This window comes from Mauremys mutica, chromosome 1 (genome assembly GCF_020497125.1).
Source record: "Mauremys mutica isolate MM-2020 ecotype Southern chromosome 1, ASM2049712v1, whole genome shotgun sequence".
Taxonomy (NCBI): domain Eukaryota; kingdom Metazoa; phylum Chordata; order Testudines; family Geoemydidae; genus Mauremys; species Mauremys mutica.
In genome coordinates this window covers 158,295,866-158,315,199 of record NC_059072.1, presented here as the reverse complement: position 1 = coordinate 158,315,199, position 19,334 = coordinate 158,295,866, and the positions used below count along the sequence as shown (strand labels likewise).

At 48.2% G+C, this 19,334-nt stretch overlaps 1 protein-coding gene across 3 annotated transcripts in view; it reads left to right on the top strand.

Moving 5' to 3' along the window:
* CHD1L (chromodomain helicase DNA binding protein 1 like) overlaps window positions 1–19,334 on the top strand; it is a 54,046-nt gene that overhangs the window by 19,647 nt on the left and 15,065 nt on the right. For all 3 annotated transcript variants that reach the window (XM_045001211.1, XM_045001208.1, XM_045001210.1), the window contains exons 6-14: window positions 2,651–2,732; window positions 8,725–8,887; window positions 9,223–9,378; window positions 11,510–11,602; window positions 12,128–12,224; window positions 13,532–13,605; window positions 15,185–15,295; window positions 17,808–17,922; window positions 18,409–18,562. In XM_045001211.1, the coding sequence (XP_044857146.1) occupies window positions 2,651–2,732; window positions 8,725–8,887; window positions 9,223–9,378; window positions 11,510–11,602; window positions 12,128–12,224; window positions 13,532–13,605; window positions 15,185–15,295; window positions 17,808–17,922; window positions 18,409–18,562 (1,045 nt within the window). The remainder of the gene's footprint in view (window positions 1–2,650; window positions 2,733–8,724; window positions 8,888–9,222; window positions 9,379–11,509; window positions 11,603–12,127; window positions 12,225–13,531; window positions 13,606–15,184; window positions 15,296–17,807; window positions 17,923–18,408; window positions 18,563–19,334) is intronic.

Genomic DNA, 19,334 nt, shown 5'->3' with positions numbered 1-19,334 from the left:
TTTTTTACTCCGTCAAAAGCAGCTGAACTGTTTCCACATGTCCCCACCTTCATTTTATCCCCAAAAGTTAATCTTTGGGCAGACACACAGCCCTGGGAAGTTTCAGGCTTGAAAGGTGACTGTTGCAGAAAGTTATCAGTGATGGAAAACGAGAGGGGAGAATGGAAAAGGTTTTACAACTTGAAATATAGATTGCTACGAGGCATCTATAACACCAAGAAATACACATGAGTGGCAAACGTTAGGTGAAGATCTGATTTCCCCCTCAATATTCAGGGGATTTTAGATCCTGGGTCTTGGTTGAGGGCCATCTCCAGTACAGACAAGAATTATTTGAATTTTAAATGAAACCGTGTGACGGGTTGGATCGCAGAAACCCCCTTGGGAGATGCCACCTGATGTGCCAAGAATACTTCTGCCCCTGCTTTCCTGCCCTGTCAGCTTAGGACTTCAGTGCACTGCCTAGTTTGAGCCAGACTCACTAGCCTGCTGCAAACCCAGACCCAGGTCTGAATCATGTCCCCTAACAGCTGTAGGCTTAACTGAAAGCAGCTAACAGGTGTTCTTGTCTTTAACACTCAGATGCCCAACTCCCAATGGGGTCTAAACCAGGGCCGGCTCCAGACCCCAGCGCGCCAAGCGCGCTTGGGGCGGCATTCCGCGGGAGGGCGGCAGGCGGCTCCGGTGGACCTCCCGCAGGCATGCCTGCGGAGGATCCGCTGGTCCTGCGGCTTCGGTGGAGCATCCGCAGACGTGCCTGTGGGGGTTCCACTGGAGCCGTGGGACCAGCGGACCCTCCGCAGGCACATCTGCAGGAGGTCCACCGGAGCCGCGGGACCGGCGACCGCCAGAGCGCCCCCCGCGATGTGCCGCCCTGCTTGGGGCGGCATAATTTTTAGAGCCGCCCCTGGTCTAAACCCAAATAAATCCGTTTTACCCTGTATAAAGCTTATACAGAATAAACTCATAAATTGTTTGCCCTCTAGAACACTGATAGAGAGATATGCACAGCTGTTTGCCCTCCCCCCCTCAAGTATGAATACATACGCTGGGTTAATTAATAAGTAAAAGTGATTTTATTAAATACAGAAAGTAGGATTTAAGTGGTTTCCAGTAGTAACAGACAGAACAAAGTGAATTACCAAGCAAAATAAAATAGAACACACAAGTCTATGTCTGAAACTGAATACAGATAAGATCCCACCCTCAGAGATGTTTCAATACGTTTCTTTTGCAGACTGGATGCCTTCCTAGTCTGGGCACAGTCCTTCCCTCTGGTACAGCCCTTGTTCCAGCTCAGGTGGTACCTAGGGGATTCCTCATGATGGCTCCTCTCCTCTCTTTGTTCTGTTCCACCCACTTATCTATCTTTTGCATAAGGCAGGAATCCTTTGTTCCTCTGGAAAAGCACCAGGTTAAAGAACAATTCCAGTTCAGGTGACATGTCACTGTAAGGCCTTGGCTACACTTGAGAGTTACAGCGCAATAAAGCTGCCCACAGCGCTGTAACTCACTCCCCATCCACGCTGGCAAGGCACATACAGCACTGTATCTCCGTGGCTACAGCGCTGCAGGTACTCTACCTCCCCGAGAGGATTAACAGCTGCTGCGGAGTGGCTGAGACACTGATGCTCCAGTGTAACGGGGAGTAACCTTATTACACAGTGATTGACCTCCGGAAACTCCCCATAATCCTTTTAAGTGAAGGTTCCTCTCCTTGTTTCGTTGTGATGCCTCTCTTTGTTTTGTTGTGAACTCCGGGCTCTCGGAGCTGCTTATCAAATAAACACAGCTCCTGTTTGCTGTGAATGAGTAGAGGCAGGCAGGGGGGCTCCCTTTGAAACTCACACAGCTAATGTTTGCTTGAAGAGAGAGGCGGTGTGGGTCTGAGCGGCTGCTTATCTGGTCTCTGAGGAAAAAACAAGCAGCTGCTGTTTGCTTTCAGTGAGTGAGAGAGGGGTGGAGGAGGGAGGAGGGTTGGAACTTGCAAGGCAGCTGCTGACACAGTGTCAGCTCCAAAAATCCACTCTCTCTCTCCCACCACACTCCCTGTCACTTCACCCCTCCCTTTTGAAAAGCACTTTGCAGCCACTTGAACGCTGGGATAGCTGCCCATAATGCACCGCTCCCAATGCCGCTGCAAGTGCTGCAGATGTGGCCACGACAGTGCGCTGGCAGCTGTCAGTGTGGACAGACTGCAGCACTTGCCCTACTCAGCTGTACAAAGACAGGTTTAACTCACAGAGCTGTACAGCTGCAAGTGTAGCCATACCCTCAGACCCCCAAGCCTTCACTCCTCCCAGCCTGACTCATAGGAAGGCTTCCCTCCAAACAGAGCCATTCAGTCAATTGTCCTGGTTGATGGGATCCATCAAGATTCCAAACCACCATTAATGGCCCACACTTTGCATAATTACAATAGGCCCTCAGAGTTGTATTTCATATTTCTAGTTTTAGATACAAAAGTGATACATTTATAGAAATAGGGTGAACACACTCAGTAGATTATAAGTTTTGTAATGATACCTTACAAGAGACCTTTTGCATGAAGCATATTTCAGTTACATTATATTCACTCATTAGCACACTTTTATAAAATCATATAGACTGTAACGTCACAAACAGTATTTTCTATTAATTTATTTTACAGTTTTAACTGGGCTGCTCTGGTTGTGGATGAAGCCCAGAGACTGAAAAACCAGAACTCACTGCTGCACAAGACCCTTTCTGAGGTAAAAAAGAGCCCAACGGCCTTTTAGCAATTAAAGGACTTTTTGCCTCTTTAAAGGATACAAGTTCATTATTTATGTCATCACTATCTCCCATGTTTGTTCATCTGTGGGCCTGATCCAATTCCTCTAAAAGTCAGTAGATAGGCTCCCATTGTCTTGCGTGGCAGATGGATTGGGCCCTATGTTGGACAGGGAATCCTTAGTCTGGAACTTGTCTCACATTCTGACTCACATTTGGGCTTCAGAAGTTTGAGGAATGTGAGAAAAGGATTAATGTAAAGAAGCTGTAAATGACGTGGAGCTAAATCACAACCAAATGACAATCTGCGTCAGGAGTCTGTATTTCTGATATAAATGATTAAAAACAACAAAGTGAGGTAGCTGTGAATTTGGAAGTCTTGTCCAGTGGTGAGTGCAGGGGACCATGAGTCATGACTCCTCAGATCTATTTCTCTGGTCTTCCTATGTGACCTTGGTTAAGTCACTTCTCTTCATGGAAGTCAGTGGAGTTGTTCTTGACTTACCCAGGTGTCCCAGATCCAAATCTGCCCTGGTAGGAGCACATTCAAGGGCAGAAGATGCCCAGGGAAATATTTTCTATTATTTCCGAGTTGTTTTGTTTCTAGTTCCAGAATGGTCATTGTTAATGCTAAAAGATAACCCCAATCCCACTTCCATTCTGCTCACCTAGGTCCCATTTTTGAACTCGGCGGGAATTTAATGTAGTGTTAAACTTGCCATAGTGGTAGCCGTGTTCCCCAGTCTAAGTACAGGGAATGCTGCAAATAGCATATTGCAGATAAATATCAACATTATTAGAGCTGGCCTGAAAACAGGAGAGCAGAGTGTGGATTTTGTGTAATTTCCTTTTGGTGTTTTGATTTTGTAGAAATTTTCCAACCAGCTCTAGTTATTTTAACACAGTGCACATGGTTTGTGCATATCGTGCGGCAGAGATCAAGGTTATAATGGCACCATCTTTGGCCTTCATTCTTCCCTTGCTCATACATGTTTTGTGCTCTGGTGTAACTCCATTAATTTCAGAGGAGTTGCACCTGATTTACACCAGAGTGTTTGGGAGGAGAGTCAGGCCCTGTAAGTCTATTTATTACTCCAGATCTTGAGTTTGCTGGTTTCCACTGAAGTTGCAGAAGTCTGTAGGTGCCTCTCTACTAACTGTCAGATTTTGGTTGTGTGAGGCCTTGTCTACACTACAGGACTATTTCGAATCTACTTAATTCGAATTTGTGGATTCGACCTTAATAAGTCGAATTTGTATATCCATACTAAATACACAAATTCGAACTTCTGAGTCCACATTCACGGGGCCAGCTTCGACTTTGGAAGCGGTGCACTGTGGGAAGCTATCCCACAGTTCCCGCACTCCCCGCTGCCCATTGGAATTGTGGGATTTCCCCCCAATGCATGCTGGGGGGAAAAATGTGTCGTCATTGAACCGTCAATCCCGCCCTCCCTCTCTTCCTTGAAAGCGCCGGCGGGAAATCTGTTCGCGCCCTTCTCTGGTCGGTTACAGCGCGGACGCCACAGCACTGCGAGCATGGAGCCCGCTGCGATCATCGCTGCACTTATGGCCGTTGTCAACTCCTCGCACGTTATCGTCCACCTCTTCCACAGTCAGATGCTGAGAAACCGGGCGAGGAGGCTCCGGCAGCACGGTGAGGAGAGTGGCGCAGACCTCTCACAAAGCAGGGTACGCCGGGCAGTGGAGATCATGGTGGCAATGGGTCAAGTTCATGGTGTGGAACGGCGATTCTGGGCCCGGGAAACAAGCACAGACTGGTGGGACCGCATAGTGCTGCAGGTCTGGGATGACACAGAGTGGCTGCGAAACTTCAGGATGCGTAAGGGCACTTTCCTTGAACTGTGTGACTTGATGTCCCCTGCCCTGAAGCGCCAGGACACAAGGATGCGAGCAGCCCTGACTGTGCAGAAGCGAGTGGCCATAGCCCTCTGGAAACTTGCCACGCCAGACAGCTACCGGTCAGTAGCGAACCACTTTGGCGTGGGCAAATCTACCGTGGGGATTGCTGTCATTCAAGTAGCCCACGCAATCGTTGAGCAACTGCTCTCAAAGGTAGTGACTGTCGGAAATGTCCAGGTCATCATAGATGGCTTCGCCGCGATGGGATTCCCAAACTGCGGTGGGGCTATAGATGGGACTCACATCCCTATCCTGGCACCAGCCCACCAGGCCAGCGAGTACATTAACCGAAAGGGCTACTTTTCAATGGTGCTGCAAGCTGTGGTGGACCATAGGGGACGTTTTACCAACATCAACGTCGGGTGGGCGGGCAAGGTTCATGACGCGCGTGTGTTCAGGAACTCTGGTCTGTTTAGACGCCTCCAGGCAGGCACTTTCTTCCCGGACCACAAAATAACGGTTGGGGATGTGCAGATGCCTACAGTGATCCTCGGGGACCCGGCCTACCCGCTAATGCCCTGGCTCATGAAGCCCTATACAGGCGCCTTGGACACTGAAAAGGAACTCTTCAACTACCGGCTGAGCAAGTGCAGAATGGTGGTGGAGTGTGCTTTCGGACGTCTCAAGGGGAGATGGCGGAGCTTACTGACTCGCTCTGACATCAGCGAAAAGAATATCCCCGTAGTTATTGCTGCTTGCTGTGTGCTCCACAATCTCTGTGAGAGCAAGGGCGAGACCTTTTTGGCCGCTTGGGAGGTTGAGGCAAATCGCCTGGCTGCTGTTTACGATCAGCCAGACACCCGTGCTGAGAGAATATCCCAGCGGGAAGCGATATGCATCAGGGAGGCTTTGAAAGCGAGTTTCCTCGCAGAGCAGGGTAACCTGTGACTGTCCACTTGATTTTAAGAGAGTCTGATCATAAACCAAGTTTTCCCCACTTCCCAAGGACGTTTTAAAACTAAGGACATGTTTTAGTAATTAATAATAAATCTTTCGTTGACTTTGCATTTCTGTTTCTTCGTTGAAACATGGAAGCATTCTGTGCTGGTTAAGGTGTGCACTGATGGGTGGGTTTGCAGGAAGGGGCGAGGGGTGCCGTCCTTGGATAGGGGTTACCATGACGGCTGTGGGTTTGGGCGTTGGAAGGGGTGAGGGGTGTGGGGGAAGGGTGAGTATCTGCCCCTGGATGAGGTCTCTTTTTGGGGCTCGGGGCACCGGGGAGGATCGTGACTACGGTCCAAATGCATGTGAAGGGAAGCCTGCCTTTACATTCGGGGATGTCAGGCACCAGGACCCTACACATCAAGGAAAGACCCGGGGCAGCATACACCACACAGACTGTCCCTGGTGCCTAGTGACTGCAGTCTGTGTGTGCCCTGCAGTTGACCCTGCCCCCAAGTCTGTACCCTGGTAATGTGGGCTATGCACTGCAATTAAAAATCCCCCCCCACACACACAAAGTCTTCTGACACGAGAAACGTGACGGAAACAGAGAGTAACAGCAAACCGCTTTTAATAATGTTATACACAGTGGGGGGTTGAAACTTGGATTTGGGACTGGGTGATCCTGTAAGGGAAGAACTTCTACAGATTTACAGCGCGAGAGGTGTCTTGTACATTAGCGCTCTGCTGCGGTGCAGTGACAGTTCTCACGGCCCCTACCGCCCCTCCTTCTTGTCACTTTGGGTGAGGGGGGGACAGGACTTCTTGGCGTTGGAGGGCGGTTGCAGATGCACTGCAGGGGGGCTCTCTCCTCCTGCCTGCGGTCTTGCAGAACATCTACAAGGCGCCGGAGCGTGTCCGTTTGCTCCCTCATTAGACCAAGCAGCGTTTGAGTTGCCTGCTGGTCTTCCTGCCGCCACCTATCCTCCCGTTCCAGGTGTGTGCGATGCTGCTGACACAGGCTCTCCCTCGACTGTCTCTGCTCTGCCGCCTCCGCTCTGGAGCTGGCCATCAGTTCCTGGAACATGTCGTCCCTTGTCTTTTTCTTTCGGCGTCTAATCTGAGCCAGCCTCTGCGAGGGGGATGGCGGGGCAGTCCGTGAAGGAGCCGAAGCTGTGTGATGCGAAAAAGTAGGTGATTTCCTTGAACAAATACATGTTTGCCAACAGTAAACACAGTCTAGTCATTTTCAGTTAAGAAGACCAAACAGGGAACCAAGTCTCAGGAGATCTCGGAACTAGTCCGAGATTTCGGACTACGCTCTCATTGGCGGCGCGATTGCACTGGATAGCGCACAAGCGAGGAGAGACAGCTGCATCCCTCTTGCATAAAGTCCTGGTAAGCCTTACAGTACAGACTGCTTATCAGATAGTGCTTAGCTGTGCTCTCCTGCTGGAGGCAATGTGCAAAGCAGAAAAGATGAGCGTTATGCGGCATCTCCCGCCAGTGACCGCGAAAGACCCCTGTATGCTTTTCCTCTGAGTCCTGGAACACGTGGCTGTTAAGCGAGGGTCATTCTTATGCAAAGTAAAACTCTGTTAAGCGAGGGTCATTCTTATGCAAAGTAAAACTCTGTTAAGCGAGGGTCATTCTTATGCAAAGTAAAAGTCTACCATGCACAATAGTAACAGTACACTAATTCCACTAATTAGATGCAGCACTTCCACAACGACATCACCCTGAGGCGTGTCAGGCGCACACAGAGAGAGCGGATGTTAATAGAAGCCCTGCACAGACCAGGACCCTACGCTGCCATGCTCGTAGAGGCGATGGTCCCCCTCTACCTGAGGATGGCATGGCGCGGAAGAGTGTGCTTCAACGGAGCACCCAATAAAGCACCTCTCCCAAGAAACCTCTTGCTGAGGCTTTTCCAGCTGCTCTCTGAGAGCTTTTTTTGAAATATCCCCAGAGGACTATTGCTCCATTGCTGTTTGTGTAGACCTGCTGTTTGTTTAGTTTCATATTTAAAAATGTTTATATAGTATTTCTATTTTTTATATAAATCCCTGTTTCTTAAAAAAATAAATGTTTCCCTGTTTGTAGCACTTACCGCCTGATCCTTCCCCTGATTCCGAGTCCTGGTTAACGGGCGGGGACGGTTGGTAGGGGATCTCTGTGAGGGTGATGAAGAGATCCTGGCTGTCAGGGAAAGCGGGAGTGGGTTCGATGTCGCCTGCGCCGTCCTCTAAAGACCCTTCCTCATCTTCCCCATCGGCGAACAGGGAGGGGGAACTGTCCCGGTACACTATTCCGTCCTCGGAGTCCACCGTCACTGGTGGGGCACTGGTGGCAGACCCACCTAGAATGGCATGCAGTGCCTCGTAGAAGCGGCATGTCTGGGGCTGGGCTCCGGAGCGTCCGTTTGCCGCTCTGACTTTTTGATACCCTTGTCTTAGGTCCTTCACTTTCACGCGGCACTGCATCGCATCCCGGCTGTATCCTTTGTCTTTCATGGCTTTAGAGACCTTCTCGAAGGTCTTCGCGTTCCGCTTGTTGGAGCGCAGCTCCGAGAGCACAGACTCCTCGCCCCACACAGCGATCAGATCCTGGACTTCCCGGTCAGTCCATGCTGGGGACCTCTTTCTATTCTGGGATTGCCCGGACTCCTCTGCTGGAGAGCTCTGCATCGTTGCAGGTGCTGCGGAGCTCGCCCCGATGTGCAACCAGAACGTCAGATTCAAACCGCCCAGACAGGAAAATGAATTCAAATTTTCGCGGGTCATTTCCTGTGTGGCTGGCCAGAGAATCCAAGCTCGGACTGCTGTCCAGAGCGTCAACAGAGTGGTGCACTGTGGGATAGCTCCCGGAGCTGCTAAGTTCGATTAGCATCCACACCAAGCCTAATTCGAGCTAGCAAGTGCGAATTTAGCGTTACTCCACCTGCCGGGGTGGAGTACCAAATTCGAACTAAAGAGCCCTCTAGTTCGAATTAAATGGCTTCCTGGTGTGGACGGTTGAGCGGTTAGTTCGAATTAACGCTGATAAATTCGAATTAAAGTCCTAGTGTAGACCAGGCCTGAGAGAGTAGTGACGGGGTTTGTGTGGCAAGTGACTTTTCATTCCAATTGCATGTTGCGGTTCATTTTACTTTGCCTTTGCTTATTTCAGTTTTCAGTGGGCTTCAGTCTCCTCCTCACCGGCACTCCTGTTCAGAACAATCTCCAGGAGCTGTACTCCCTACTCAGTTTTATTGAGCCTGACATCTTTCCTAAAGAGCAAGTGGAAGAGTTTGTTCAGTGTTACCATGGGATTGAAAAGGAGAGCAAGTCAGGCAAGTAATGAGTCAGAAAACGTACTTGAGGGTCAGTTCTGTCAGCTGGTTAGAGCAGGGGATTGGGTGTTGGGACTTTGGGGTTTGCTTTCTCTGAAACTGATTAGCTATGAAAAAATGCCGCCTACATCAGCATGTCGGTGCCTTCATATGTGTTTAGGTACCTACCTTTAGGCAGCCAAGTTTGCTTCAGTTTCCCCTTCTATAAAATAGAGAAAATACTTAAAACTTCTCACCATCTTGTGAGATGTATTAATGTTTGTATAAAAAAATAAAGTGCTGAAAACATTCCTTTATGCTTAATTCACTTACTGCAACATTTTTTTTCCAAACAGCCAAAGAATTGCACAGTCTTCTGCAGCCCTTCTTGCTTAGAAGGGTGAAGGCTGAGGTCGCGGCAGAGCTGCCTAAGAAGGTGGAAGTGGTTCTGTATCATGGGATGTCAGCCCTGCAGAGAAAATACTACAAGGCTATTTTGATGAAAGATCTAGGTAAGCAGGACGTGTGGGGGATTGGACCTAATTAGTTTATTTAAAAGCAAAATTCGTTCCCTTTTGTAAATCCATGCCCTCTTGTGGGGAAATAGGAGATGCATTAGCATTCAGAACATGCTCTGAATGATTGTGCTGAGTTTAGTATTCCAAATGATCATTTGATAAGCAAGTAATATTAAAATGGGGGATCAGTCTGAGCCTCAAAATGTAGAGCCTGATGCAAACTTTCCTAGGGTTCATGGCTGTTTGATTCTGGGCTTTTGGTTTGGTCCAAATGGTGTCCCTAGCCTCTGTTCGTCAGAGGATGGAGATGGATGGCAGGAGAGAGATCACTTGATCATTGCCTGTTAGGTTCACTCCCTCAGGGGCACCTGGCATTGGCCACTGTCGGTAGACAGATACTGGGCTAGATGGACCTTTGGTCTGACCCGGTACGGCCTTTCTTATGTTCTTATGTCCACTGGCTTTTGGATCTGCACTTTCCCAAAGTGTGGAAGCAAGTCAATCTCAGGATTCTGGTTTGGGCCAACCTCTAATTAAAATACAATTAAAGATCTTCAGAAATATCTTTAGTATCACCAGTTAAACCATCCTTCAGTCACATATGTTAACGCCCTCGTAGATTCTTGACCTTCATATCAAACTCCCTTGTCTGTCTAATATATAACCAATCAAAATGAACATACCATTTCTGCTGAATTACACTCAGCTGTTCATTCCTTATTTTGACCTCGTACTCTTTCCTGTGTGAATGCTACAGTATACTGTAAGGAACCAAGGCGTAGGAGGTCTGGCCTAGTGGTTACAGCTGGGCTGAGGTCTGCCCACCAGAGACGGTAGTTGCCACACAGGAGGTGGAGGGATCTCAAGAGCCAGGTTCCATAAACAAGAGTCAGGGTCAGAGTCAGGCTGGAGTCAAAGACTGGAGACCAGGAAATCAAGCAAAGTCTGGTATTGCAGCAGGGCAAAGTCCATGTGGTTGCCCAGAAAACTTCCCAGGGCAACCCTGGGGTTAAATAGGGTGCTGGGCCAATCAGAGGGCCACAGGGTACCATCACTCTAGGTCTCTTGAGCAGCACTTCCTGCAGTTCCTACTCTCCATAGTGCTCCCTTGGCTGTGCCTCTGTATGGCCTCCCAGTGGCACTGTGGGAATATCAGCTGTCCCAGGCTCTGCAGACCTAGGTTCTAGTCCCTGGGTCCTTATATCTACAAACTACCAGCATGCACATGTCTGCATGTCTATTATGTAGTACTGGAGAGCCATTGCTTGTCCTAATGACCTTGCAGAGACTCTGCTCATCTGATGCTACTGCTCAGTGCACCAGAGAGCTGAGGCCACAGTGCCAAGGGAGTCTTTCAAATGCTGGTGCAGAGGGATTGTGCTTGCCCAAGGCCACCCCTGCAACAGACATGCACAATCTTCTTCCCCTTCCACTCTCAGCCTCCTCCTACGCATCCCCTCGTAACCTCTGCACAGCCTCCCCAAAGCCCTGCTAAGCATCACTTCTCCCTACAGGCCCACTCGCTCTTCTGGCCCTCATCCTCAGAGTCTCCCTATGATTCTGCTGTTGAGAGTCGAGGCAGCAGCCCCAAGCTTCTTATGGACAGCTCAATATCCCATACCTTCTCAGAGCCTCGCCTCTTCCCCTCCTCCAACCAGCCTGTCTCACTGGCCCTTCACAGACTCCTAGCAGAGCGGGGAAGTAAGGTTGTCAGCGCCAGAGAACACAGGTGGTGGCTGAGCAGATCTTGATGCTGCCGCCAGCTTTTCCTCCAGTACCTGCATGCATTACCAAGTAACTTGATTTGTTAATTTGGAAAACGTTAAATCCCTGAGCTGTGTGAAGTGGCAGGGACTGTGGCTCTCTAACTAGGGTCTCAGGGAAAAATTTCCAACAAGGTGTCACTTTTCAGTGTTTCCTCTGCCAAAGTGGGTAAATATTTGACCAAGAAAATATGCGAGAGAACTCAGACGATGCATAAAGAGGGAGTGTGTTAAATTTGGTACCACTGTGAGATTTCCCTTCTCTGTTATAAACCCTATAGAGATAATTCCAGTCACTACATTTACAGTGTATCCCCAGAGCTCTCGTTTAATGGGTTTGTCGTTTCATTTTTGTGTTTCAGATGCATTTGAAAATGAAGCAGGGAAGAAGGTTAAACTTCAGAATGTCTTAATTCAGCTTCGAAAGTGTGTAGCCCATCCATACCTGTTCAGTGGTGAGAAAAAAAATTCTTCTCTGTTTGAAAGCAACCAAAAATCATCATAGGATATGAGCCAATTTTTCTTCAAACATGGCTTGTTTTGTAGATTTCATTGACACTTAAAAATTGAGTCAAACCTGAAGACTGTATGTAAGGTTGTATGATAAATTCCAATCCATATTAACTGACTAATAGTGATATGTAAAGGGGACTGTGTTTCAAGGATAAGCCTATGTCAAGGCTGAGCTTTCAGCGTTAACTCTGCACTTGTTTTCTCTTGAGTGCTTGATTTCTCAGCCTAAGCAATGCATTCACACTAGTTTGTTGGCATGGAATCATGACGATAGTGTTCCTACTAGATAACAAAGCACTGTCAGTTTTGAAGCCGGAACCCATGTTATTACCTAGTTCTGTTTAGCCACAGCTGTGCAAATTGTGAATTACCATACATGACTCTGGGGTAACTTGGGATGACTCTGGAGGCTCTCACTATCATTGGTCTACTAGTAGTACTGCTTCTGAGACTTTTTTCCCTTCCAGGTGTCGAACCAGAGCCCTTCGAAATTGGAGACCACCTCGTTGAAGCCAGTGGGAAGCTGTGCTTGTTAGACAAACTCCTTTCTTTCTTGTATGCTGGGTATGTGCAGTCCCTGAGCTTTACTTGTGGGGGTCTAGATAAGCCTGGATGGGAAAAGCAAACTAATTTATCCATGACTGTTACCCACATACACCAAGAAACGAACACTGTAGTGGTCCAGTTAATTGATGCTGAATTACTGACAGCTCTACAGAAGTAATTACAATGTTGCAGCTACATTAGGGATGATGGAGGAACCATAAAAGGTTTGATGCTTCCTTTTAAAGAGCCCACAATACTGGTTGCTTCTCTGTATTTATTCAAACCTCTTCTGCCTTCCAAATTTGGGCTGAAAGTCCTGGAAGAACAAGTTGTCTTACGTGATGTCTGATGCTTCTGGTTTGGCCACAGATTCTAAGAGAACAGACTTTCATGCTGTGCTTCAGTTCCTCTGGGCTGAGGAAACACAAATATGCAGTCAAAATGAAAAATAGTCATACACAGAGAAAAAAACAAACAAACCTAAGAATTGGGACAAATCAAAGCCTGGAAAACACACACACACCCCAGAGATGGGGGATTTGAGATCTGGACCCAGATTCTGGAACTTAACTTTGGTGGCTTCAGAATCTGGAATTGAAGTCTTAGATACTCGGACCATCTCCTGGGAGAGAGCTAACCAAATCAGGACACACTTCAGATCGACTTTTGGTGCAGGATGTGGAACAGCTCCTCCTCCATGATGCAGAGTGATACCAAACAAGAGAATCTTAACTAGCATGCAGTTTCCCTCTGACAGCTTCCTCGGAAGTCCTTAAACAGACATTTTAAAGCAAAAATGAAACTTTTAAAGTAGCTGGAATGATTTTGCTTCTCTGCTGTACAGCAGTGTTGGGGAGAGACTGCGTGCGTGTGCGTCCCTGGATCCTGTGCCACAAAAACTCTCAGGACCCATGGGTCTGCTCCACCAAAAAATGATGCTAGTCAGTATCAACTGGCTTGAATAGAGTGTTGTCACAGTATAAGGCATACAGCACAGGTCTGGAAGTCAGGAGACCCGAGCTCTAACTCCAGTTCTGCCACTAACTCACTCTATGATCTTGGAGACTGACTAATTTATTTGGGCATTTGTTAGTCTCTAAGGTGCCATAAGAACTCCTTGTTGTTTTTGCTGGTACAGACTAACACGGCTACCGCTCTGAAATCTATGATCTTGGCAAGGCATTTTATATTTGAGGAAACTGAAATCACACAATGTTTTGATTAAATATACTCCTGTATATCAAACTAAGCTAACCTTATCTATCTCTCTGTGAAACGCTACAAAAGGTACATTGAACTTACAGGATTTCACTTTATTTCTGCAGTGGTCATCGGGTCTTGCTGTTTTCTCAGATGACTCGGATGCTGGATATTCTGCAAGACTACATGGACTATAGAGGTGAAATACTTATACTCTTGGAGCAGCTGTCTTGTCATATTTGTCTTTTATCAGCTACAGTGATGCTGTACCCGACTGATTGTTGCATGACAGAGAAGGGACCATAATACTGGGGACTTACTTCTAGTAGGAAAAAGGAGTTTTCTTGCTGTTTCTGACTGCTTGTGTGATGTTGGGCAAGTCTTTTCGGTTCTCTCTGCCTCAGTATTGCCATCTGTGAAAGCAGGAGAATAAAGATGTTATGAGGCTCAGTGAGATCAGAGAGCTTTGAAATCCTTGTATGAAAGACAAGCGAAGGCCAAACCCTATCTCTCACTCCCACATACTCTTTGCTGTATGATTAGGGTAAGAATCTGCTTTCTAATACCTTAAACTACACGAATGCATGTTTAGTGGTCATAGGATATATTCAGTCCTTGTGTTAGTGAGTGCAACACTATTAATTTCAGTGGAGTTACAGCTAATTACCCAAGGCCCTGAACTTAGTTTATAACGCCCTGACATTTCATGGTGATACAGTGCTATTTGCTTTACATTATGCCGTGATGCAAAAGTCATCCTGTAATGGTGCTGGCTCCAGAGTCCTGTGTTTCAGGACTCTCCCATAGGTTTTGATCTTAGTTGCAGAGCTATAAACTCCAGTGAAACCAATAAATGTATTCCTGATTTACACCTCTCTGAATTAAATAAAAATCAGGCCATGTAGCCTACACCAGAAAATGAACTTATTGCTGAAAACCGTTGTTACACAATTTTCAAAGAGATATATTGCTAAGTGCACGGGTAGGCAGGATCGCATCATTTCTGGCAGTCTTACCAGACGTGTTCTTGAGACAAGAGATACTTTCTTTCATTTCAATCCATGAGGCTTTATGCCAATTATTTCTAATGAGAGAGGCTTTTATTTAGTGTTTATTGCCGTAGACAACTAATAACGTAGTCTAAAGCTGAACATGAGGCCAAATCCTGTAGTCCTGACTCAGAAAAGCTGACATTGAAGTCAATGAGAAAGGACTGTATGCTTTGGCCCATAATGCGAGGCCAGTTGCCAAAGTGGCCTGCTCTAAAACAGGCCATTGTACCAGCACTCTTCTGCTTTGGCTCAGAATTTTTCTACTCTGCTTCCAAGCACCAAACTAAAACACAACAGTTTCTGTTGCACATTCAGTTTTGGTAGCCCCTGGAATCAGTGAGTCTGGAAGAACTCCATTGCACTCAGTCTAATTACTTGGATTTACATCAACTGGGACAGAATCTGGCCCTCCATTTCTGTAGTGCTGGTGGAGCATGAGGGAGCAACAAAGCTACAAACCCCCCTGCCCCCTGAGAGTAGACTAGCAAGGAGCAAAAATAGGAGACTGTAGATGAAGGAGAGAAAGCCAAAGAGAGTCTGTGGAGAATGGAGAGAGCCTGGAGAATCTGAGGCGTGGGGTGTTGGTGGAGGAAGACTAAACACGTAAAGCAGCTTGTAGAGCAGGGGGCAGAAAAGGATGGTTGGGAAAGGAGAAACCAACCTGGAGAGGAATAGGGTCAGAATAGTGTTTTCTTGACCAAATACTGTTTTTGTCTCTTTGGAAAGGCTACAGCTATGAGCGGCTGGATGGATCTGTCAGAGGGGAAGAGAGGCACCTTGCCATTAAGAATTTTGGTCAGCAGCCCATTTTTATTTTCCTGCTGAGCACCAGGGCAGGTAAGGCAACTGTGGGACAGACAAAACTAGAACTATAACAACCCATTCCACAATCTCCTGGCCGTTTGCTGTCTTCAGGAATTGACCAGACTTTGGGAAGGTCTGAATTCTTTAGAGAACCCCAGTTTTAATATTCAAATAGGATTTCATAAGGGAAAGGAAACAAAGCTTTTAAATAACATCAGTTAAAAACAAGTTGTCAGTGGTAGAATCCGTATGGAGATTAATTTTAATTATAGTTTTAGACAATGTGTTTGAATATCAGCAACTCTTTTATGTTCAGGCTGAGACCCAAGTTCAGGATCCTGAGGCCAACACACAGTTTACAGCGCAGCCCATTGAGTGACTTATTTAAACTAAGCTCAAAATGATGAGGTCTAAACTAGCTGTTACCACTCGAGAGAGAGATCTTGGAGTCACCTCCTTGATTGGATCCGTCATATGCCCACTGCCCAGCTCCAAACCCACCCTCTTGCCCAGCTTTCCTCTCCCTCCCACCGTGCGTGTAAGCTCTTCTCACTATGCCTCCCCCATGCCCGGACTCTCCCGGTCAACACTAGACAGGTTGTTCAGACCTAGTAGTCAGTGAAGACCAACAATTGTATCTAGCCTAACATGAAGACTGTGGGTTCATCTTCACCCCTCCTCAGATACCGGTACAGATTTTCAGGGGTGTAAGCGTCCGGTTTTGGGGCTCGACCCTCTCAGGCGCGGCTGGGAGCCAGGCCGCCTGGCTACATGCGTCTGCAATCGGCGGCATAGTCTGATAGGGCAAAGAACAGTCGGGGGCTCAGGCCCTCAGGCGGGCTGAGCCGGAAATCAGTCTCTTTAGCCCGGGCCCTAGCTCCGGGCGGGGCACCAAACGGTAAGGTAGGGCTCAGGCCCGCAGGCAGGGGCTGAGCGAACCAACAGTCTAATTAGCCTGGGCCCTAGCTCAGGGTGGGCGACAGCACTACAGTTCAAGGCTCAGACCCTCAAGTAGGCTGAGAAAACCAACAGTATATAAGCCCAGGTCCTGGATCAGGGCAGGGCAGCAAACAGTTCAGGGCTCAGTCCCTTAGGCAGGGGCTGAGCAAACAAATAGTTCAGTACAGAAGCCCAGGCCCTGGGTCAGGTCAGGGCAGGGCAGCAAGCAGTTCAGGGCTCAGACCCTTAGGCAGGGGCTGAGCGGACACTGAGGTAAGTCCAGGCTCCTCCACCTGAACGCTGGGGTGAGGGGGAGACTGCCACCCGTGAGTGAGGGTGGCAGGGGGGACGCAGGCCCACCCACTCCACTGCGTCCCAGCCCGGGGCCCTAACAGCGGCAGTCAGTCTGCTGCTGTGTCAGTGGGGATCCTGGCCGCAACACACCAACATTGGCTCGGGGTCTGCTGCAGCCAGACTGGGGTCAGCTACCCCCGGGCCACTTCCAATCTCCCCTCCATCGGTACCTGTGTATCCCCAGCGTCTTCCGCATTGTCCCACACCATGGGCTCCTCAAGGTACTGAGTGCTGGGTAAGCCGGGCTGACCCTCAGGATACTGGGCGAGGGGAAGCTCAGGCAGCTCCTCAGGGTAGCGAGCACAGGGCAGGCTCGGCCAGTCCTCCTCAGGGTAGCGAGCACGGGGCAGGCTCGACCCAGCGGGAGCTAGGGCACTAGCGTCTGTCCTCTCCGGCGGCCATAGGTCAACTGAGCGCTGGGGCTGGGCTTTTATACTTCCTGTCCCGCCCCTTGACTTCCGGGGGGCGGGGACAGGCGGTGGTGGCTCCGCCCACTTCGGCGTCTGCAAGGGCTCGTCCCTCTCAGGCGCGGCTGGGAGCCAGGCCGCCTCGCTACAAGGGCTGTGTCAGCGTTTGCAGGGAGGGTAGGGATACTAGGAAGAAAGGTGTGTCTCCTGGATAGGGGCAAATGCTCCTCAGCATGTACCTCCTTTTTAGTGGCAGCATATGTTCTGGTTTAACTTGTCTTTGAAGCTCACGAGAGCTAGCACTTCAGAAACTAGTGACGGGCAAATCTCTGACATTTTAGTTTGGATAAGAACCCAGACTGTCCACCATTCTCAAGTTTGTATTATTGTACCTGATGTTTCCAGTTTCTGTAGCAGAGACACTGGTCTCTGCCAGGACTTAGGGAGATCTTTTGTATTGACACGAGGCAGGCCAATGGTGTTAGTTGGTCTGCCAGCTAGAGAAGCACCATCTGTGTCCAGCAGCCTCAGCAAACAATCCCCTTTAAATTAATTACACCTGAATCTGGATTGCTTTTTAGTGCACTAGACAACACATCTGTTATGAGGCCTGGTGGAAAGCTGAAAGCATAGCAGTGCAAGAAAATGAAATTCAGAAAGTTAACCAAACTTTTCTGAGCCTCATAAAAAATTCACTGCTGGTTTGAGGGATGGAACAAAGTTGGGTTTATTTTTATTTTATCTGAACCGATCCACCCTTTTGTAGCCTAAACACCCTTTCTCCCTTTATTTCATGTTGCTAATGTGTGTTACTGACCATCCCCTTTGTTTAAACTCGTTTTTAGGTGGAGTCGGCATGAATCTAACTGCAGCAGATACAGTTATTTTTGTTGACAGTGATTTTAACCCACAAAATGACTTGCAAGCCACGGCGAGAGCTCACAGGATTGGCCAGAACAAGTGAGAAATAGGAACAGAACTGTTTCTTGTGGTGCATTTTGCATCTGATTGCTCACTCTCTCATTAAATGCCACCCTAATGCTTCCCTTAATCCCCACTCTCCACCCCCAAGTTCTTCCAGCAGAGGAGACCTAAGCAGAGCGGTTCAGGTAATGCGGGGGCAAAGAAAAAGGAGCCAGGGGTCCTCAGCATAGTTCCACTTCTTCCCTTCCTTGATCTCATGCAGTTCTGGCCTCCCCAAGTCTCCGGAATCTGGAACTCTGTCGTTATGGAGGGGGAACAGAATGGGAGGTTGGCTGCTCTCTGCAGTGTCCCCTTCCCCTTGTGGTTGGGTGAGCATCACCTTCTGCAGCTCGACATGTGCTTTCTCTTCGCTAACTGGGCACCTCGCTGGGTCAGGGACCAAACCCTGTAGTCAGTCCTGATTCAGGGAAACTGTTCTAATGCAATATAAATGATTGAATTGACTCTCTCAAATTTTGCAAGGCCTGTAAAAATTATCCGCTTGATTGGACGGGACACTGTAGAAGAAATAATCTACCGTCGAGCTGCATCGAAGCTCCAGTTTACAAACACCGTTATCGAAGGGGGGCAATTTGCTCTGGGAGTACCCAAGTGCCAGGATGCAGCAGACATGCAGGTATGATGATCACTGAGCATGACTTTAACAGCATCATCCCTTAGAAACGTAAGAGGGTCCCATTCTGTGTGTGTATTCGAGGTGGGCCTGATCCAAACACCATTGTCTTTGGGGAAGATTGGAGAAGTACGTGACATCTGAATGCATCTTTTATGGAGCAAGCCAAAATCCCAGATCCAAACCACTGAAATTTGGGGACAATCAGATGCTAATTTTGAGGGGTTTTCTTTCCTTGTTTTTGACTATAATAGTTATTTACATGAAAATTGCATCGTAGCTCCTAGGAGTTCATTTGTTTTGCCTCCTTCTCTCGCATAAACAGAACTATACCATCAGCACTGTGGTAGCTTTTTGTTACTAACCCACAACTTGTCCTAGGCTTGCAAAACTTTCAGATGAAATTTACACTGAGCTCTAGGCAAATTGGAATCCCAGGGGGGATTTGTGGTTAGGAACCAAAAGCTGAGTTTTGCATACCAAATTCATGGCCATGAAAAATGCATCATAGACCGTGAAATCTGGTCTCCCTCTGTGCAATCTGGTCATTCGTGTGCTTTTACCCTATACTATACAGATTTCATGGGGGAGATCAGGGTTTCTCAAATTGGGGGTCTTGATCCAAAAGGGAGTTGTGGGGGGTGGGGGTCACAAAGTTATTTTAGGGGCGTTGCAGTATTGCCACCCTTACTTCGGTGCTGCCTTCAGAGCTGGGCGGCCAGAGAGCCGCCCAGCAGCAGCACAAAAGTAAGGGTAGCAGTACCGCAAACCCTCC